Below are 23,271 nucleotides of genomic sequence, written 5' to 3'. Positions count from 1 at the left end.
ACGCGCTAAAAACGCATACAAACGCATAAAAACGCTGCGTTTTTTTCATGCATGCTCATAAAAATGCTTGAAAAAAACGCAGCAGTTGTATGCTTATGTATGCGTTTTTTCAATGCGTTTTTTTGCGGGAAAAACGCGCTGCAAAAAAAAGCAAGTGTGAAACTAGCCTAAGCTCTCAGGTGCAGCCTGTATAGTGTATATTAGATTGTAAGCTCCTAGGAGCAGGGTGTATATTAGTCTGTATGCTCTCAGGAGCAGCCTGTATAGTGTATATTAGATTGTAAGCTCCCAGGAGCAGGGTGTATATTAGTCTGTATGCTCTCAGGAGCAGGGTGTATAGTGTATATTAGATTGTAAGCTCCTAGGAGCAGGGTGTATATTAGTCTGTAAGCTCTCAGGTGCAGCCTGTATAGTGTATATTAGATTGTAAGCTCCCAGGAGCAGGGTGTATATTAGTCTGTATGCTCTCAGGTGCAGCCTGTATAGTGTATATTAGATTGTAAGCTCCTAGGAGCAGGGTGTATATTAGCCTGTAAGCTCTCAGGTGCAGCCTGTATAGTGTATATTAGATTGTAAGCTCCTAGGAGCAGGGTGTATATTAGTCTGTATGCTCTCAGGAGCAGCCTGTATAGTGTATATTAGATTGTAAGCTCCCAGGAGCAGGGTGTATATTAGTCTGTATGCTCTCAGGTGCAGCCTGTATAGTGTATATTAGATTGTAAGCTCCTAGGAGCAGGGTGTATATTAGTCTGTAAGCTCTCAGGAGCAGCCTGTATAGTGTATATTAGATTGTAAGCTCCCAGGAGCAGGGTGTATATTAGCCTGTAAGCTCCCAGGAGCAGGGTGTATATTAGTCTGTAAGCTCTCAGGTGCAGCCTGTATAGTGTATATTACACTGTAAGCTCCCAGGAGCAGGGTGTATATTAGTCTGTATGCTCTCAGGAGCAGCCTGTATAGTGTATATTACACTGTAAGCTCCCAGGAGCAGGGTGTATATTAGTCTGTATGCTCTCAGGTGCAGCCTGTATAGTGTATATTAGATTGTAAGCTCCTAGGAGCAGGGTGTATATTAGTCTGTAAGCTCTCAGGAGCAGCCTGTATAGTGTATATTACACTGTAAGCTCCTAGGAGCAGGGTGTATATTAGTCTGTAAGCTCTCAGGAGCAGCCTGTATAGTGTATATTAGACTGTAAGCTCCTAGGAGCAGGGTGTATATTAGTCTGTATGCTCTCAGGAGCAGCCTGTATTGTGTATATTAGACTGTAAGCTCCTAGGAGCAGGGTGTATATTAGTCTGTATGCTCTCAGGAGCAGCCTGTATAGTGTATATTAGATTGTAAGCTCCCAGGAGCAGGGTGTATATTAGCCTGTAAGCTCTCAGGAGCAGCCTGTATAGTGTATATTAGATTGTAAGCTCCTAGGAGCAGGGTGTATATTAGTCTGTATGCTCTCAGGAGCAGCCTGTATAGTGTATATTAGATTGTAAGCTCCTAGGAGCAGGGTGTATATTAGCCTGTAAGCTCTCAGGAGCAGCCTGTATAGTGTATATTAGATTGTAAGCTCCTAGGAGCAGGGTGTATATTAGTCTGTATGCTCTCAGGAGCAGCCTGTGTAGTGTATATTAGACTGTAAGCTCCTAGGAGCAGGGTGTATATTAGCCTGTAAGCTCTCAGGAGCAGTCTGTATAGTGTATATTAGATTGTAAGCTCCTAGGAGCAGGGTGTATATTAGCCTGTAAGCTCTCAGGTGCAGCCTGTATAGTGTATATTAGATTGTAAGCTCCTAGGAGCAGGGTGTATATTAGTCTGTATGCTCACAGGAGCAGCCTGTATAGTGTATATTAGATTGTAAGCCCCTAGGAGCAGGGTGTATATTAGTCTGTAAGCTCTCAGGTGCAGCCTGTATAGTGTATATTAGATTGTAAGCTCCTAGGAGCAGGGTGTATATTAGTCTGTAAGCTCTCAGGTGCAGCCTGTATAGTGTATATTAGATTGTAAGCTCCTAGGAGCAGGGTGTATATTAGTCTGTAAGCTCTCAGGAGCAGCCTGTATAGTGTATATTAGATTGTAAGCTCCTAGGAGCAGGGTGTATATTAGTCTGTAAGCTCTCAGGTGCAGCCTGTATAGTGTATATTAGATTGTAAGCTCCTAGGAGCAGGGTGTATATTAGTCTGTAAGCTCTCAGGAGCAGCCTGTATAGTGTATATTAGATTGTAAGCTCCTAGGAGCAGGGTGTATATTAGTCTGTATGCTCTCAGGAGCAGCCTGTATAGTGTATATTAGATTGTAAGCTCCTAGGAGCAGGGTGTATATTAGCCTGTAAGCTCTCAGGAGCAGCCTGTATAGTGTATATTAGATTGTAAGCTCCTAGGAGCAGGGTGTATATTAGTCTGTATGCTCTCAGGAGCAGCCTGTATAGTGTATATTAGATTGTAAGCTCCTAGGAGCAGGGTGTATATTAGCCTGTAAGCTCTCAGGAGCAGCCTGTATAGTGTATATTAGATTGTAAGCTCCTAGGAGCAGGGTGTATATTAGTCTGTATGCTCTCAGGAGCAGCCTGTATAGTGTATATTAGATTGTAAGCTCCTAGGAGCAGGGTGTATATTAGCCTGTAAGCTCTCAGGAGCAGCCTGTATAGTGTATATTAGATTGTAAGCTCCTAGGAGCAGGGTGTATATTAGTCTGTATGCTCTCAGGAGCAGCCTGTATAGTGTATATTAGATTGTAAGCTCCTAGGAGCAGGGTGTATATTAGTCTGTAAGCTCTCAGGTGCAGCCTGTATAGTGTATATTAGATTGTAAGCTCCTAGGAGCAGGGTGTATATTAGTCTGTATGCTCTCAGGTGCAGCCTGTATAGTGTATATTACACTGTAAGCTCCTAGGAGGAGGGTGTATATTCTCCTCAGACCCAGAAGTCTTATACATTTAAAAAAGTTGTACACTACAATGTACGCGAGGTCTGAGGATATTAGTCTGTATGCTCTTTGTTTTGTCCTTTCTAGGTACGACACTCCTGTGCTTATAATTACATGCAGATATACAGCAATACAGTGGTACAGACGTGATCCAGGGAAATATCCGATCGACACAACTGGGGTCAGGAAGGAATTTTTTACCCCCTGAGGCAGAACTCTCTGGTTGGTTTCTTTGACTTCCTCTGGTTCTTTGGATCCAGTGGCTCTCAGCCGGTCCTCAATGACCACAGCCAGTTCTGTGATCACCATGGGGTCTAACCTTAGAGTCATCGTGATCATGGTTTAATTTCTTAAAAGGCCAGTAATATTTTTATTACAATGTTGCTTATTGCTATTGCAATTTAAAAAAAAAAAAAAAGAGACAGACAATAAAAGTGTCATGTGAATTTTTTCCTCTTGACTTTTTTTTTTTTACACAGTTACAAAGATGGGAGTGATCATTACTACTCTCAGTATTCCACAAGAACCAGGAATTATGGGGGTGTCATTTACAGATGGCAGAACACATACAGTACATCTCCACCCATTGTGGTAACACAATGTCAACTCCTGTTCCAAGTTACATTATAAGTGTTATGGGGGCAAATCTCTAGGATGGGGAAGGGCCCTAAAATAGTATATATACACTACACAACAAACTACATGAGAGAAGACTGAAAACCGGGACGCGGAGCCGCTGAATACAAAAGGCACAAAAAGTAGGAAACAGACTAAAGAGGTCTGCAACAAGTGGCCCTTGGGGTCCATGATGTTTATCTTTCAAGTTAATCAAAGCACCACTCAAGCATTTTTTTTTTTCTTTCAGCGCTGGAGTTTTGCTTTAACTGGTTACTATTCCAAGAATAGTAACCAGCAGAAGGATCCAGGGACCAGCAAGAAGCAGGTCCAACCAGAGGTTACCCTCCACCTCAAACCAGCAGAATGCCAACAAGGGGCTAAGCTATGGAGCTCAAGCACTGGAGCTTTGATGTAGCAAACTGTTGCCCTGAAGCTGAAGGAAGTGGATGAATGAGTAATAGACATAATAGACAAGATGTGCTCCGCAAAAAGGTGCTGATGGACGAAGGCTTTTCCAAGTCTCCAAGAAACCCCAAGAATCCAAGTCTTCATGGATTTTCTACATGACTGTCTTCTTTAGAAGGTATTACCAGGCAGTGGAAACAGAGAGCCCGGAAGTAGACAGAGTAGCTCAGCAAGTGAGTACTTACGGCCGGCGGCCAACGATGATAACAGCTGATCGACGGGGTTGCAGGGTGTCAGACCCTGGCTTATCAGACATTGATGACCTAACCGTGGGATAGGTCATCAAGTCTGATTGGACTATCGATAGGTCATCAATATAAAAGTAGTGGACAATCTCTTTAAGGACTCATGTGAGCACTTGTTCTGTGACTAAACGAGCAGTCATGCCAGACTCCTTGGTCTCCAAGAAACTCAGAAAGTTCCTGCACCTTCATTTGCATTAGCACATGGAATCATCTCAACAAGGACTTTTTTATGATGGTTGAAAGTGCAAAACATTACCCACAGACAGGAGAAGGTTCAGCATATGGGCAATGTAATTTTAAACTGAAGATAAACATTAATTCTATAATATGCATCAAGAGGTTATAACATCTCAGACATAATGTTGGGGCAGTGTAAACTTGATTAGATTCATTCAGTTTCAAGTCTCTATAAAAAAGGTCAAACATTGACTTTGAGAACAATCTATAGTGTAACTTCTGTAGGAGAGCTTTTATATATTGCATACTTTTTTTTCCCCAGAGAACTTTTCTCATACAATGTGGATCTCCATAAGGAGAACTAGAACTTTCTGAAAGACAACTCAAGCAACAAAAATGTCTATTTCTAAACAGTCTATAGAAACCCTATCCACAGAGGGAGGATGGCATATACCATGACAATTTTATGAATTCTAATATATGAATTAAGTATGAATACCCCCAAAAAATCAATCAATTCAAGAGGACGCTACTGTCTGTCAAGTTTATCTCAAGATAGTTCACATCTGTATTGATGAGACTGGAAAAAATTAGATTATTACCATTTTGCTCATGTATTTACAAACATTGTAAGTTGTGTCTTCATCCCAAGGGATGCAATGAATGGCTTCAAACCTCATAATGATATACATGGAAGCCATAACATCGTTCCTACATATTAACGGCCATGGCTTAAACAGAGAACAGATGTTCTGCAATTAGAAAGCGCTAATATAGACTTGTATATCGAAACAGATATAAAGGACAGAGGGGGAAGGGGGGGAGACATTGCATTACATAGAAATGTTTATTGTCAATGTGTCTAGGACGGTGAAGAGAACACTTAAGTTGAAGGACGCGAAAGTGATCAGATAGTCATTTTATATCTTGGGATTATGCCTGACGCTGTATACTCCCAATTCTCCTTTTTATTAGCAGTTGACAGATGAGCTTCAATACGAATTAAGGAAAGTTTAAGGCCTAAAAAAATAACAATGAAGACTATTGGGTAGATCCACAGTGGAGCAGGATGTTGGCTGGTAGAGGATAGATTTAGGGACCACAGACATAGTATATGGCTTAACAAGAAATAATATTTTTAGAAAATTAGTTCTCTTTCACCTTATCTGGAATTTTTATATAATAATGACCTGGGAGGACATTCAACATTCAGAAATTTTGGCTGATTGACACAACATTGAAACCTGCATTAATTTTCCAAATATTTTTTTTTTTTAAAGGCATGGATGTAACAAAAAGGAGAAAGACCTACTTACCTTCCATCACCCCCATGGATCCAGCTCAGGACAGTCCGGGGAGGTCTGCGTCATCCTGATGTCAAGAGGACCAATGAAGCCAGTGATTAGCTGCAGCAGTCAGGTGACTAGATGAGTGCGTCAACAGAGGTTTCTTTGATGATGAGCTCTTCAGTCACCTGTCTGCTGTAGCCAATCATAAGACTCCGTAGTCCTGTTGACATCTGGACGGCACAGACATTGCTTCCTAAACCCGCCACAGATCTCCAGGATCGCCTGCTCTGGATCAATGATGGTGATGGAAGGTAAGTAGGAGTATTCCTCTGTTTATTTTGAAAACTATCATGCCTTAAAAAAAAAAAAAAAAAAAAAATAAACCAAACAGGAAAATTCATTGTTGGACAGAGTGATTTTATGCCAGAATACAATGCAGAGTTGCACAAAAGCTTTGTGACTTTTGGTGGCTTCACACCACTTTGAAGCAGCTCCTCCAAAATGGATAGAGCTGTGGCGAAACGGAACAAGGCTAAGTTTACATGTCAAATTCAGCAATAGTGATGGAGTTTTGTTTACGGCAGAATTGTGACTTTCTGGTGACGCGCATGCCACAGAGAAGATGTACCGAATTCATTAATTAATTCAGCGTATCATATTACAAAAAGCCTTTCATTGATACTGCACTTGCGCATTCTTAAATGAATTGGCCCCTAAGAGCTTGGTTATGGTTGGAACTCCGATTTAAAGGGAACTGGTCACCAGTTTGAGCCTACAAACAAATGTCACCACTTTTAACTGCTCCTGTACTGCATTCCACAAATGCGTCTGTCAGCTCCTGACTCCCCCTGTAAACCCTCAAAAATACCATTTGATATGCTCCTGCGTTGTATGTAAATGAGTGGTCTGGTCCAATGGGCATTCTTGCTGCGGAGTCTGTCCCTTCTCTCCGCTCCTAATCACGTCTTCCTACTTTGATGTGACGAATCATCCACATAATGAACCGAGAGCTCACGCCCGCGCAGTATGCTCACAGGACCGCGCAGACACACTCTGTTCTGCCCTACTGTGAGCAGAGGATAAAACAGCACTGCGCAAGGCGACATCATCGGAACGAGGCTACGGCGCAAGCAGGAGATCTCGGTTCATCATTCACATCAAAGCTAGGTGCGTGCGCAGTGCTGTTACATGCTCTGCTCACAGAAGGGTAGAGCAGATTGTACCTGCGCAGTCCTGTGAGCATACTGCACAGGCGCAAGGTCTTGGTTTGCTATGTGGATGAGGCATCACATCAATCAAAGAAGGAGGATGCGATAGGGAGCAGAGAGGAGGGACAGATGCCGCAGTGAGGATGCTCATTGGATAGACCAACCGTCATTTACATACAACGCAGGAGCATATCAAATGATATTTTTGGGGGTAGATAGGGGGAGCCAGGAGCTGGTAGACACATTTGTGGAATGCAGCCACATTCAAATACAGCAGGTGGTGCTGACCTTTAATGCAGTCCTAATAGATAGGAGACACTGCCCTCAATTAATCAAGATGAGGAGGAAATGTGCTGGAGCTGTACGCATTGTCATGTATCAGGAGCATCGGACGGATATCATGCACCTCTGTGTGTGCCTCACAAAAAATCCTACTCTACTCACTGATGGCGTAGCGAACGTGGTCGCTCGTCATGAATTTGACAATCGGTGGTTGCTACACCCCATTCCGCCCCAGCTCCGAACACTTTGTTAGAGCTGGATAAAAATGGAGTGAGAATGCAAAAAGTCGCCTTAAGTTGCGCCAAAACGTTATGACTTTTTTCAAAGCTTTTCACACATAAAGGCTATGATTCTTCACGGTAAGAGCAGTGAGGCTCTGGAATTCTCTTCCTGAGGAAGTGGTGATGGCCAACTCACTGAATGAATTTAAGAAAGGAATGGATGCTTTTCTTGTGAGTAACAGTATAGAAGGTTACGAATAACAGAATATTATAGGAAGATGGTTGACCCAGCTTAGGGGAAGGAATTTTTTTCCCTATGGAGAAAATTGGCTTCTACTCTGTGGGTTTTTTGCCTTCCCCAGGATCAACAATGCAGAACAGCTGCACTAAATAGGCTGAACTAGATGGACATAAGGTCTTCCTTCAGCCTTCAAAACTATGTTCAAAACTATGTTGCTATGAATTGGGCACAGTGACTTACAGCGTAGCCATATCAGCTGCAAAAAGATTGACTTTCAGTTAGAACCGTTTGAACCTTTTTTCTAAAAATGAATGCCTCAAGTCACCTTAGCTTTTAGCTGATTCGCTTTTATTTAAATAAAGCTGTAAGAAAATTATTACAGCTGCCCGTGTCCTCAAATGGTTTCCTGGCTTCATGTGATCGCTGCAGCTAATCAGTGGTCACTGAGAGTTGGAGGTTGACAGCTATCAGAAGAAAGTTTCGTAGATCCATTTTCCAACTTTGACGGAAAGTGACCGCAAATTAATTTTAGGACCGCCATGTACCCATTTTTACACTAATTAGAACATTACATATAAAAATACCTGGAAAGTGCTTCTTCCACTGGGACTTGTGACATGGGTTACAGAACGCTGATCAACTAAGTCCAGGGCGTATAAAGCAGTCGGCCCAAAGATAAACTTCAATCTAAAAAATATAATAAAAAAAAAAAAAAAAAAATCAATCAAATATAATACTGTACGTAAGCCCGACAAAGTCAGCAGCAGCATATTATGTAGTTTCAGGGATAGAATCCATCCATGAAATTGTGTCCTATCCAGTGCTGAAAATAGTACGTGTGTCTTTGTCTTATCCCCTAACTAAACTTAGTAAAGTTATTTTTATATATATATATATATATATATATATATATATATATATATATATATATATATATATATATATATATATATATATATTTTTTTTTTTTTTTCAGCCTTTTTTATTGCCTGCAGATCGGTAGAGGTCTGTACATTTAATAGACAGATCGCATTAAAGGGGTTGAACCATAACAACATACAGGGTGATTTAAAAAGGAAGGCGCAAAATTCTAGTCTCAACAATTAGAAACAAGAGAACATCACAACACAAATGCATTAATATAAAAATACACACAATCTATCAACGTTTTATCTACAGGCTACCAATTTCCACTGGTGATACAGCAAATGTCTAGGCGGTTGTCCAGTTCTGTGCCATCAAGTTCTCGGATTTGAACTCCACTGTTTGTCATTTTTTGTCTCAGGCCTTTTAGATCATGTGGCTGGAGAAGCAGATACACGGAATCCTTGACAAAGCCCCACAGAAAGAAGTAGCAGCGCGTTAGATCTAGCGATCATGGAGGTCAGCTTAACAACGGTGAAACACTACCGGCCACCCAACGTTCCAGTGGAGTTTTATCCAGGTATTGTTGAAAATTTGAACAGAAATGTGGAGCTGCGAACCTTGGCTGATAGAGGAACATCTGCCAACTCAGTCTTTGGAATAAGTCATTCCAGTCCAGGTAGGGGAGGTCAGTGACCGTATCCTCCACAAAAAAAGAATGGACCAAAGACTTTGATCTTGCTCAATGTACAGAACAAGCTTGCGTTGGGCGAGTTCCTCATATGCTTGATAAGGGCGAATAGAATTTAGGGCTTTAAAAAAAAAAAAAAACGTTATGTCGAGTGGCCTTCCCATTGTGGTGAAAGCTGAACATCAGCCTATTGGCGAATTCATCTTCTTGAAGACCTGAAAAAGTCACTGCGTTTTGGTTGGTCTTGAGGATGCAATCTGTGTGGTTTGTGGCACCTATATTTCCATTGTAGTCAGCCTTGTCGAATTTCTAGGAATACACTCGTAGACCACAGCTTGAATGCTGTTCACAGTTTCTTCTAAAGTTTTTTTGGGCCCAGACTTTCCACCACGACAAACACCCAGTGGTTTCTAATTGCTTCATCCAAAACGAAAGAGAGGATTTTTTTTTTTCGGAGCACATTTACCAAACTTCTTAAAGATTACTGTACAGTCACAACAGGGCCTGTTTTTGCTAATTTCAATACGCAAAAACCTTTTTCTTGCTTCCATGTCGCCATCTTACATCACTATGTGAGCACATTTTACTTACAGCTCTTGAAAAATGAAAGCTGTGATGTGATTGCTTGTAACTAAGTTAGGTTTGCTTTGATTTTCAGTCTCGGGTCATTTACCACTGGAGTTACTTTAACTAAGCAAAAAAAAAAAAGTGAAAAAAAAAAATCTACAGCGTAAAATAAGAACAATAACATTTATTAAGACATCCCCAAAAAAATTATTAAAATTGCAGGACATCCTGATAAATGACCTTGGCCTACGCGTTTCAAACTGACAGGTATATGCGGTTCTTATTCATGGCACACAGACAATAATTTAACTGCAGGTCTTTCCTTTTGCACCATCCTCTTTGAATCACCCTGTAGATCACCTCTCAGCAAGATAATTGATAAATGAATAATAATTGCTGGGTTGTCAACCATTGTTACCATGGCTGCCAACCAAGAGAGTCAGTGCCGTCACCACTGGAACAGCGTTGGCATTGGAGGCAGGGATAGGCTGTTATTTTGGCTGCAGGGCTCACGTGACATAAAAAACGTCACGTAAGCCCCAGGAAAGCCAGTGCCACTGGAATGGCACAGGCATCGGAGGCAAGTATAGGCTGCCATTTTAACCAGGGGAATATAGCAAATAAGAAGGGCATGTCTGAGTAATGTAAAGACAAAATCTAACACCAAATGAATAGAAGATAGGGAGAAAAAGTGGATATGATAACTGGATATGAAGACATCATCAATTGATCCTGTGTAAAGACTAATGTGTGATCATCCGAATATCAAATGACAGCGGAATGCCATCTAGAGATTTGTCCAAAATGAGTAAAGCTGAAAAACAACTATGAGAGCAATGTGTTATTTCATAACTGGCAGACACCCAAAAAAACTGAATTCATTGGATCCATTATCTAATTTAGTAAATATTTATATTTTTGTTTCTATATTAATCTGTTCGGCATATAAACTTCTGCTAGGTAAATTGTGTATAGCAAACCCAAACATCAGAAATTCAGGAAATATACAATACTGGTTATACACTTAAAAAGTGAAGAAATTTATGTTCAGCCCGGAAAAACGCTTTAAGTTAATTACCAACACTCTACGTGACTGCAGATTACCAAGTCCTGACAGTGTACAATAAGTACACCATTATGATTCCCCTCTATTGACCCCTCGAGCGGTCCTCATGAAACTGCAAGTACGCAATTTACATGCCTGCAAACACATGCCAACTAGCAGCTTTTCTTGCTTCACTCAAAAGATCTAGTGAGATGCTAGTTGGCATGTGATCAGAACAATAACCGCTCAGGTTGGTAACAGAGAGGAACGCTAACAGTGTGCTGTCAAAATCTGGAAATCAGCAGTCACAAAGTGTCAGAAGAAATTTATATTCAGCCTACAAAGCCCCTTTAATGCTAAGGGTATGTGGAGATGATTGAAAATTCACATGGATTTTAATGATTATTCCATGCCAATTCTGTATCAGATAGGATGTCTCATGGATTTCAGTGGAAATGCCATAATTTACAAGGCAACCTGCAGTACGGTTTCAAGCTCCTGGAACTGTTTAAATGCAGTGTATGCATTTTGTTGAGAAGCAATCTGAATATCCCTCACTGCGCCCCAATACCGGGAGATGGAAAGTACCCTACGCAGAATATTGGATAGCTGTGCACAGGATCTTGTTGAGCAGCAGTTAAAAGCAGTTTCTAAAAGGAGCTTGAACAAATGTGTCAATTTATTGCGGCAGTCCATGCTGAGACTGCAGTGAGTAGCCACAACTCTCTGCAAGCTAATGGGAATTTCCAGAAAACACCCTTTGTTTGCATTAACTTTATTTAAGAAGCAGAACTGGCAGTGAAATCTGCATGAAGTTCAAGAGACCGTGTTGGAACCATCATATGCCAGATATAACTGCCACCCGGAGGACCGCATTCACTTACAGTGATGTCCATTAGGGTTCTGTTGTGGGATCCAACATTTTGGCAAGAAGATTTTGCATTTTAAAATCATTCTCAAAAGCAAACCAGAACAGTGACTAAAAAGCACATACACATTTGATTACATTTTTAGTTTTATTTTGTATGAAAATAGGACTAGTTGCTAAATATACTGCATTTTGTAATATTTTATGATTTATTTTTTTTTTACTAACAAAAAAAATTACAATATTCCTATAAAACCAAAACATAAATAGATGTTGCCCTCTTGAAAATTTTGCAAAAATTCTATCCAGTTTTTTTTAAATCAGTATGACAATCAAAATGGTCAGCATTATAGCTTCCACAGGGCTGTCACATAATTCCAAACAGCCTCGTAATGCAGCAATATCCGGGCTGAAGATGTATCCCTTTGCGACTAGCTTCATATTCAGACCTCAAAAGCTTAATGCCAGGTTATTTGGGAAGCTGATTTTTATTATAAAGACAACTGAATAATGTTTCTAAAGAGTAACAACTTTTTTTTCTTAATAATTCTTGATCAGCCTTTGCATAGTTATGTTTTTTTTGTAATAAACCTCATTTCCTTAACTTGCCTCCTTCGTCCACCCCTCCCCCTACTATGCTGCAGTGCGGTTTCAAGCTCCTTTAACTGTTTAAGTGCAATGCATGCATTTTGTTGAGAAACAATCTTAATTTCCCTCTCTGCGCCCCAGTACTGGGAGATGGAAACTCCCCTATGCAAAATATTGGATTGCTGTGTACAAGATCTTGCTGAGCAGCAGTTGAAAGCAGCTTCTAAATGAGCTTGAACTACGTATGGAAACAGCACTGCAGCATAGTATTTGAGTGAGAGAGAAGCATAATAAAGTATATTATGGATTAAATAAATAAAAATCCAATAATCACTGGACACCTGCCAGCATTTCCTCAGTGTTAATTAAATTAGCAAGACATCAGCCAGTCTACTGGGAAACCAAAAGTTACCGGAGTGCTTCCTCACTAGCAAAGATGTGCTATTACATCCAGGGAAGAGAAATACTCTTAAGGTAGGCTACACGTCTCCAGTTCATACCATGGACATCAATTGCACATCGATAATAATCAGATGTCAACACAGTCCATGGCTATATCTAATTGGGGAACATAATTGATTATGTGGCTGCAAGCACCATAATTTTTTTACTTTGGGGAACCGCAGAAATATATACACAGTGTATATATATATATATATATATATATATATATATACACACATACACACACACACAGTGTATAATATATATATATATATATATATATATATATATATATATATATATATATAAAAATGAGTTTATGTCCATTCCACAAAGCCACACTCACTCCACACGCAAGGCCCCATATAATATATCTATTTCATAGGCACATCTTCTTGACCACAACAGATTACACCGCCTGTGTTGCCCATAGCAACCAATCACTAAGCATCTTTCATTTCACCAGAGCTGTTTTAAAGATGAAGCTGAGCCGTGATTGGTTGCTATGAGCAACAGTTTTCCCGCTCCACAACACCTCAGCAAACACTGACCAGGTGAGTGAAATCTAGCATCCAGGGAACATAAGCTCCCAGCCATTGTCTGCCCAACAGAAAGGAGCAGAGAGCACATGACAGAAATAAATCACCCCCTCCTCTATTACTGCCAGGTTCTATTGTTACCGACGTAGAAAATCGCATCATCAGCGGCCGCACACAGAGCCGCACTGCCAGGTTACATAACAGCACATCTCCAAGAACTTCCTGCTCAGCGCCACCCGGCTGGGGACTATGAAATGGAGAATGTGTGATGGGCATATGGGCACGGGACTATGGGATGGAGGATGTATGATGGGTATATGGGCATGGGACTATGGGATGGAGGATTTGTATGATGGGTATATGGGCATATGGGCACTGGACCAAGGGATAGAGGATGTCTAGTTTTGGGCACCACATTTTAAAAAAGACATCAACAAACTGGAGCAAGTTCAGAAAAGAGCGACCAGAATGGTGACCGGTCTGCAAACCCTGTCTTATGAGGAAAGGTTGCAGGATTTGGGAATGTTTAGCTTGCAAAAGAGAAGACTGAGAGGAGACTTAATAGCTGTCTACAAATATCTAAAGGGCTGTCACATTGTAGAAGGATCATCTTTATTCTCATTTGCACAAGGAAAGACTAGAAGCAATGGGATGAAACTGAATGGGAGAAGACACAGATTAGATATTAGAAAAAACTTTTTGACAGTTAGAGTGATCAATGAGTGGAACAGGCTGCCACGAGAAGTGGTGAGTTCTCCTTCAATGGAAGTCTTCAAACAGAGGCTGGAAAGACATCTGTCTAGGATGATTTAGAGAATCCGGCTTCGAGCAGGGGGTTGGACCAGATGGCCCAGGAGGTCCCTTCCAACTCTACGATTCTATGATGTGTGATGGGTATATTGGCATGGGACTATGGAATGGAGGATGTATGATGGGTATATGGCCATGGGACTATGGGATGGAGGATACGTATGATGGGTATAGGGGCATGGGACTATGGGATGGAGGATATGTATGATGGGTATATGGGCATGGGCCTATGGGATAGGAGATGTGTGATGGGTATATGAGCACGGGACTATGGGATGGGGGATAATCATTATAATTTGTTATAACTAACCACAGTTAGTTACTATGCCCGGGCAACACAGGGCTCTTCAGCTAGTGTAATATAAACCTGGATTCTAGAGCTATCATAGTCATGATTGGTGTCCAGGATGGTGAAATGCTTGGAAATATGGCAGAGATTATTCCACTAGGAGGTTCCTGCATAAAAAGAGGAGACATAATTTAGAATTATGACCTACACACCAATCATTTACTGGATATAGTTAGCCATCCTACTCTCACCTGACGAGGAGGAGAGGTTAAAGGGGAGGAGGAGACCCTATGAAAGATCTCTTCAAGAAAAACTCAGTGTCAGACCCTAGAAGGACAAGTAGGTTTGTAGATCTGTCCAAATTTCTGCAGTGACTCCTCTGCAAAGAATAACTCCCCAATCTACTGTAGTCATAAGAGCTTTCTTTATTTACCTCTTTTTGCTTTAAACAGTAATGTTATATTTTGCCTTTCATGCATTTCTTTTTGTAGGTACTTTTTTCATATATTAACTCTAGAATTTATTAAACTTGTACCTTGCTGCTGTAAACGTGCCCACAACCTCAAAGATGGAAAGTATAGCCTGGTTGTGTTACCCTATGGATGGCAGAGTACAACTAGTGTACCTGTTAGGAGTTTGGGAAAGCTGGGTGTGCATGTGAGCTACTTTGTTACCCAGTGCAACCATTTTGCTGACCTAAATAAAAAGGTGAGAGGTGGCAACAAGAAGTATGGTGTGGATGTGAGAACTGACTGTCAGTCTACTGTGAAAGGTAAGTTAATGAGAGAAGCGGAGCACCCGTTACAGTGGCATCTGTGTCATGTGTGCAGTGACTGGGAGGTGTTCATGACAAAGTACAGTATATTACAAGCACAAAAAGTCACAGCTTTGCAAAAGCTGATCTATAAAGAAGCTTAGTTACTGCTGAAGAGTCGACAAATAGATGAACTACTTAATGACTTTGCCGTATTTACTGGAGAGCTGTTTCACCCCTTCACGACTTTGAAAATTCAAAAACAGAAAAACCCAATCACATGACAGGGGCAAAAATGGGTGGAGCTAGTGTCGCACATCCGGATTGTGCAAGTTAAATGCCACTGTCAGAGATTGACAGTAGCATATAAAAGGTTAACAGCTGCGAGAGGATCATGATTCCACCCACCCAGCCTGAAAACATGCGGGCTCAGCACCGGAGTCCGCATCAAATGCCGGGACCCTACTTATGATGTACTCATACGCCATAGGTCAAGAAGGAGTTAAAAGAGGTTGTCTGAAATAAACCGATAAGTTTGCAGGTACTCTGTGTGACTGCAGACTTATGAATCCCCCCAGAGCACGCACTGTGGGTTGCGGTGATTCCTTTTTAGCCGGGAACGAAGGGTGTGTATAAGTTATACCTACTACTGGCCAGGGCCTGTGTAGTGGGCGTGGCCTCGCTCCATACAAGTGTATAGAAGCGAGGCCACACCCATTGGCCAGGAGTATGTTTAACGTATGCATATCCCCTGGTCCTGGCTCAGAACCTGGCGAATCCTCGCAGCGCACAGTGTGTGGATTCGTACTGTGACTGCAGACTTATCGATTTGAATCAGACAACCCCTTTAACCTTTACCTAACATGCTGACGAAAAAAAAGCAGCTTTCAGTGTGTGTATTGGGTAGCTGATACAATAACAGATATCACTCCACCATCTGTGTACAAGAGGATCCGGGACCTAGGAGCTACATAGCATGTAAGGTCACCAGCACTGGAGACATAGGTGGACGATTTTTGTTGTAGCTTTTTTTGCTTGTTTTAAGTTATTCTAATTTATTTTTTCTTTTATGATCTAATCAAGTAAACCAATATTTACCTATTGTATCGAAATATGTAAAATACTAATTAGCTTAACAGATTAAAAATACTCACCCCAGTAGATGCTCATCAGAAACTGAAAAACAGAAACATAAAAAAATATATATGAACATTGAGTAAAAAACTGTGCATACCATTGTCATAGATTCCAGATACAAAAGAGACGTACATAACAATAGAGGTCCAGGGACAAAGTTTAAAGATGTATCTTGCAGGTGGCGGAGCTCATATAGATGGGATCCACCTTTTACTAAGGGCACGGTCACACATCAGTGTGAATTTTTACAGCAATGAGACATGAGCCGTTATTCATCCACGTGACATCTGTTTGTTACGGTTTTGCAAAAATCAGGTAATCATGTAGACTGAACCCTTTTATCTATTCACTCTTGGCAACAGAGCAGCTCAAGACGGATGAAACACAGATGCAAAACTGAAGTACAAAGTAGATCCTCCATGTTCCATCCGTTTTATGACTCTGACCTGCAAAACAGATGAGAATAGGATCTGCTCAGTTTCGGGGACACATTTTTAAAGAACAGATGTGTATTGATCAATGGAACTCTATGGGTTAGTGTGCTGCCCAAGAAAAAAAAAAAACACAGACCTCACACAGATGTGTCACATGTGAACGTAGCTAAGGTTCTTTTCCCTCAGTACATGTGCAGCAGCCTTAAAAGGGGTTGTCCAGTCCAAACAGATAAATCAGCAGTCACTCTGAGTGTCACTCTGTGTGACTGCAGACTTATCAATCCCCCCATGCACGCACTGCGCGCTGCGGGAATTCGCCAGTTTCTGACCTGCGACCAGAGGGCATGTATGAGTTATAAGATATTTCTAAGATATTTAGAAGTGTCATCACTCCAAATATAGCCTGATGGGCAGAGCTGGGCTGATTCCCCTTATGGTTCACTATCCACAAGAGGGCGCTATCACACCAGGCGCACATACAGAGCGGCAACCCCAGCTTCCACCATCATAAAGCCCTGCTGAGCCGAAGCCCAGAGCAAGCCAGGAACCCCAGCAGCCAGCCCAACCAAAGTCAGCAAAAACACAGAAGCCCAAATAAAGGGGACCTCGGAGAGCTGAAAGAACTGATACATATAGAGCTGGAAAAGTGAACTAGAGGACACCCAGAAACTCACCATCTATCAGTCACTGTGGAGCGACTACACTTTGGCCCTATATCTGGAGAGCTTACGCCACCCGAAAGACAGGCAGCCCCAAGTCTGTACAGACTGAGTGCCCACTTTCTAGAGGTGGAAACAGGGCGGTACTGACAGACATACAAGTCGCCGGAGAAAAAACTGTGCCAGCGGGGGGCCATGGAGGATGCACTACCTGCTACAGGCACTCAGCAGTGACGGACCCCCACTTCCAGAGACTCTCCACTTACATCCTGGACTCCCCATCCATGGACGATGAGAAGAAACTCAACTACTGGGGAAACCCGATTCATCGGAGGAGATCGTTGCTCAATATGTCACCATGTCATAAGGAGAGAGAGAGAGAGAGAGAGAGAGAGAGAGAGAGAGAGAGAGAGAGAGAGAGAGAGAGAGAGAGAGAAGAAAGTGAGAGAAAGAAAGAGAAAAAAGAGAAAGAGATAAATTGAATTGAGAAATAGAGTAAGAGAGAGAAACAGAAAGCGAGAGAGAGCGAGAGAAAGGACAAAAAAGAGAAAGAAAAGTTAAAGAGCCACCCTGGTCTGCCCACTTTCTCAAAACATCCGTGATGGGTGAATTTCTCGACATAAATGCAAAGAACGTCTCGCAATCTCCTTATACGAGTACATCAATATACCCACTAAAACTCACAGACATAGCATCACCCACATGTGTTGAGATATAAATGACTGCATCTCAATAGACGCCACTACCGAAATACAAGCAAAATGTAATACAGTGATACACATCCACTGATTCCTCCTATCAAATGGTAAGGTCAATGAATACAGTGATGTTGGAAGACATAATGTAATTGTGCTTTATATCCATTTGTGTTATTTGTACATGACCAACTAATAAAGCACTATATAAAGACGCATAAATACCTCTGCAGAATTTCTTGGAAAAGACAGTGACCATTTAAACATTCCAAAAACACTGATTTATGAAGAAACATGCCAAGACCTTAGAAAACGAAACTTGGATTATTCATAGTATTTAGATACAGGGGTTTTCTTGCCCTTAGTACGTGAATTCCGGAGTATAATCATGTATGGATGAGATTTCCCCTCTAACCCCAGGGACGCTCCTCAGTACAATGCTGGTCACAGGTAACTTTCCTGCCATTGTCGCCCCACGCTGTGCTATACTCGGCTCCAGACATAACACTATTGAACATAGACCAGGAAAGCTGGTATAAAAGTCATCGTTGGGTTTTTGTTAGGAAGTATATCTATCAACCAGAAAACTAAAAAGGGATATGGTGTCCACAAGTAAAATCCCCCCCAAAAACAGTGATCTTCACAGCAGTTCTGATGGAGAACAGATAACAACGCCATTAACCCTCCGCTATGGAATGGGTATAAAAAATAATTATAGAAGTGCGAATGTTCTCGATACGCCCCGGCGAAGCGCTGAGCTGTGAGATGATGAGATACTTGAAGCTGAACAGGAAACGTGAGAAATGACATCCAGGCTTTAGTAGGAGTGAACGTATGAGTTTCCATTATGATATTGGCGATGCCGCCGCCTGAAGTGGATGACACTTGGAATGGTTTTCAGGGCAGCAATGTGTACAGAAATAAAGCGAGTGATAATCAGTCAGGACGAAGCCCTATTACTATAATGAACGCTTACTAGAGAGTCATCCAAAGCTTTACAGATATTAGAAAGGACGACACAGACAGATTTTGGATTACCGTAGAACCATTTTATGATCATCAATATTACACTATTTTCCTAAAAGCACATTTGGAGCATCTGCTCCTGGAGGAAGACAATTCTGTGTTCCCCTTGTGTCTGTCTGCAAGTTTCAGAACAGAATGGGTGGAATGAGGGCAAACAACCTATAAGATGTTAAAGGACAAAGTTAAAGCCAGAGAATAGGATACACAGGATTTTTCTTTTGTCTTTTATTTTGCCATAGTTTTATTTGGTATAATTTTTTTTATCACATCCATTAAGGGTCACATATTGTATGCAATGAAAACCATTAGAATTAAAAAAAAAAAAAAGTGGTAAAATATGTACAGGGTGGTCGAAAGGAAGGTATATGGTCAAGTCAATGAAAATTAAACACAATAGATTATAGGTAACGATACACACTGACAAACAAAAGAAGTTTATTTACAGTCTATCACATTGTTTAAACAAATGTAGAGAGAAATTGTTGTCTCTTTTATTTTATAAATCAATAGTACACATGAAAATAAGCAACTTTGTAATATATCATAAGTAATCTGCTTCTTTTTATGCCAGGACTGATCAGTCATTTTCAAAATTCACGGGTAAAATCTGCATTAATTGAACAGACATTGTTACATCACTGAGATAGGAGATGGCAGTTTGTGCCGGTAAGATTCTATGTAGATGAGAAGGAGGGAGGAGCTAGAGGCAAAGCTCCTCCCTTCTCTTCTCCCCTCCCTTTTATATAGAAATCTTATGAGAGCCACCTGTCATCTATCTTAGTAATGTAACAAATCTGTATTCACCAAATTTTGAAAATGAGCGATCAAGTCCTGGCAGAAAAAAAGCAGACTTCTGTGATAACATATATTTACACAATCGCTTATTCTTAAAGTGTACTATCAATTTATGAAATAAAAATAAAATGAAGGTTCCTCTTTAATCTTTTGAGTTGTCAAATGTCTTCCATCAACGCTGCAAGATTCCGCCAACCTGTCCGGTACACTGTGACACACAGTACGACCAATTCCCGTCTGCAAAGTCCATAAATGCTTCAGAGACAAATTCTTCTAATTTGTTCATTGTCCGCGGCCGATCAGTTTGTGATTAAAGTGGCAGACCCCATTGTGGTGTATCAGTGTGTATGTGCGCTGATACAAGCTCATAGAATGTCAATGAATGAACTTTTGGGTCTCCCTGTATATAGGTATACTATGTACCGGTGACTTTTCATAACAAGCCATTGGGTGTGCTCATTAGGAAGAACACCATTTCTGACAATCACATGAGCAGTATCCTATAATGAACACCAATTTACCCCTACTAATTTTTAGTTACCCACTAAATCAGGGGCAAAGAGCATCTGTTATGATGCCTCCCATACACTGCACACACAGAGACCGTGAGAATGGCTGTCACCAACATATTCCAAGTTTGGGAATCAGAAAAAACTTGTGGAATATGCCAACTGATGAAGAATGTCCAAAGTCAGGTAGATGTTATAGTAGTAGGCATTTCGGAGGTGATCCAACTCCTCCCTCAGATGCATGTATCTGACTCTGGACATCCTTCATCCACTGGCAGTGCCTGTAATATCCCGCAATTTTTTTTTCTGATTCTCAAACATTCCTTCGAGCACTGTAGGACCTAGCGGTCAGAGCAGCAGCTGATTACTGTGGACTCACACCCGTGTTGTACCTGCTATGCACAACCTCCCCAGGTGAGCAGTGCACGATCTGGTATTGAAACTAGATCCACGGATTTACACCAGGAGCGCTGCCCCATTTTTATACCCAGATATTCCAAATACAAGTATAATAACGTCTGAAAAGAATTTTCAAAAGTTACACAATTCAAGGCTTCTATGTACATCGAGTTGAAAAGTACGAGCCCACACGCTCACAAAAGGTCTGTTCAGCTGTGCGGTTTGCAGGGCTGAGAGCACCGCATAATGACAAAAGTAACAGCCACACAGTGAAGTGTTTATTTCTACTTTCATTATTACAAAGCAATATGTTGTACCCGATTATCGCATATTACACGGTTACAGAGCAATTACCAGCAGATACTACGCTTCCGAGAAGCTAAACGTGTAAAAGACGCACTTCTGACAACTACAAGTGGGGACAGCACAGATGACATGATTTTGATTAAGACATACTTGATTTTGCACATTCAAAAATGAAAAAGTACAGCGGAAATGTTATCCAGTCTATGACAAGAAAATGTATTTTTACATTAGCCTTAAAAGGAACTTGTCATGTTAAAGATATGGGGTTAATCTGCAGGACTTGAACATATTTTTCAAGCACACCGAAGACATTCGGTTAGCATGCTTGGATAATACCTTATCCAAGCACGTTCGCTCATCACTATAATTAACATCTTTTACATCTTTTTTTTTTACAACAGGTTCCCTTTATTTTTAATACAGGTTACACAAAAAAAAAAAAAAATAATAAAAATCGCTCACACTACAGTTTATCAAATTTTGCCCCAATCCCATATTTCCAGCCACTCACCAATCCGTACACCCCCTAACACTCAGGAGATGACACGAGTGAAGATGGGCGGACCCCTAGAGGTTTGGGTCCAGCCTAACAGTTAAAAAAAAGTTTGGGTTCGGGTACCAGAACAGTATCCGGGCCTGGACCCTATTCACTTGAATGGGGGCCCGAACATCCAGTGTTTGCCACGCTGTCATGTGTATAGCAAACATTGATTCTGAAATCACTACCGCCGGTCACAGAGCCGCGGTTCCCAAGCTGTCAAATGGCAGTGTGAGCAAGCAGCTGTGATCGGAGGAAGTTTACCTCCGGTCACTGGTGTCGGGCTGATGGGACTACTGCTCCCATCAGCCTACTCCTGCTGCCACAAGTAACAGCGAGAGCATGCAGTGTCTGATGGGAGTATTCATAAGCCTGTGCTCTAAATAATTAAAAAAAAAAAAAAGTGGGTTCCCCTGTATTTTTGATTTCCAGCTAGGCAAAACTGACAGATGCGGGCTGCAACTCTCAGCTGTAAGCTTGAGTAAGGTAGGGTATCAAGAATAGAGGGGTCCTCACTCAGATTTTTTTTAATTATTTAAAGAAATAATTTAAAAAAATGACGTGGGGTCCCCCCATTTTTGACACCCAGCCAAAAGCAGACACATGGGGGCTAGTATTCTTAGACTGGTAAGAGGCCATGGACTTTGGTCCCCCACAACCTAAAAAAAAAGCAGCCAATAGCCACCCAGAAAAGGCGCATCTATAAGATGCGACAATTTTGGCACTTTGCCCGTCTCTTCCCTGTAGCGGTGGCAAGTGGGGTAATATTTGTGGGGTTGATGTCACCATTGTATTGTCTGGTGACATCAAACCCATGGATTATTAATGGACAGGCATATACAAGTCACCTATCCATTACTAATCCTATAGTTATAGTATAAATAAACACACAGGAAGTATAATATTTTATTTGAAATAAAACAAAAACATACTTTTGCTTTTTTATTTAAAAATAAGAAACAGTTATACTCACCTATCACCCATTCCACTGAAGCTCTCGTGTTCTGTAACAAAACAAAAATAATAAACAACCATATCCCACACCTCTCGTTCTGTCCCACTCCATAATCCATGTCTGGGGGATAAACAGTTTTCAACCTGTGAGTTGCCTAGATGCGACCATCCAGGCTGAGAACCACTGATGAATGAGCTGCTGGGAGTGCAGCCTCAGTGACTAGAGATGACGTCATCGAGGTTACCGCCGGTCACTGAGGCTGCATTCCCAGCTGGGCCCCTGTACTGTGTTGACCTTGGTGAGATCCCCGCTAGTACAGTGAGAGAGAAAGTCTCACAGTGCAGCGTTGAGATCAGAGAGTTCACTGTTAGAAATTTCTCCCAGTGAACTGTGAGTCTTTCTTACTGTGCTAGCGGGGATCTCACCAAGGTCACCGAAGTTCAGGGTCCCAGATGGGAACAGAGCCTTAGTGACTTGCAGTAATCTTGATGATGTCACTGCTAGTCACTGACGCTGCGCTCACAGCAGTTCATTCACCAGTGTTTCTCAGCCTGGACGGTCACATCTTGGCACTGTCCAGGTTGAAAACGGTTTATCCCTAGACATGGATAACAGCGTGGAACAGCTTGGTTTTCTTACAGGAGAACATGGTTTCAATGGAATGGGTGATGACATGAGTATGGTTTAATTTAGAATCATT

At 41.4% G+C, this 23,271-nt stretch overlaps 1 protein-coding gene across 6 annotated transcripts in view; it reads right to left on the bottom strand.

The window, feature by feature from the left end:
- ZSWIM7 (zinc finger SWIM-type containing 7) overlaps nt 1–23,271 on the bottom strand; it is a 132,980-nt gene that overhangs the window by 87,079 nt on the left and 22,630 nt on the right. For all 6 annotated transcript variants that reach the window (XM_073565371.1, XM_073565367.1, XM_073565370.1 and 3 more), the window contains exons 3-4: nt 16,273–16,294; nt 8,244–8,346 (exon numbers count right to left, since the gene is read on the bottom strand). In XM_073565371.1, coding sequence (XP_073421472.1) covers nt 8,244–8,346; nt 16,273–16,294 — 125 coding nt within the window. The remainder of the gene's footprint in view (nt 1–8,243; nt 8,347–16,272; nt 16,295–23,271) is intronic.

The sequence above is a fragment of the Dendrobates tinctorius genome, unplaced genomic scaffold (assembly GCF_039654945.1).
Source record: "Dendrobates tinctorius isolate UK_male_01 unplaced genomic scaffold, ASM3965494v1 ptg000016l, whole genome shotgun sequence".
Taxonomy (NCBI): Eukaryota; Metazoa; Chordata; class Amphibia; order Anura; family Dendrobatidae; genus Dendrobates; species Dendrobates tinctorius.
This window is presented reverse-complemented; position numbering and strand designations above follow the sequence as displayed.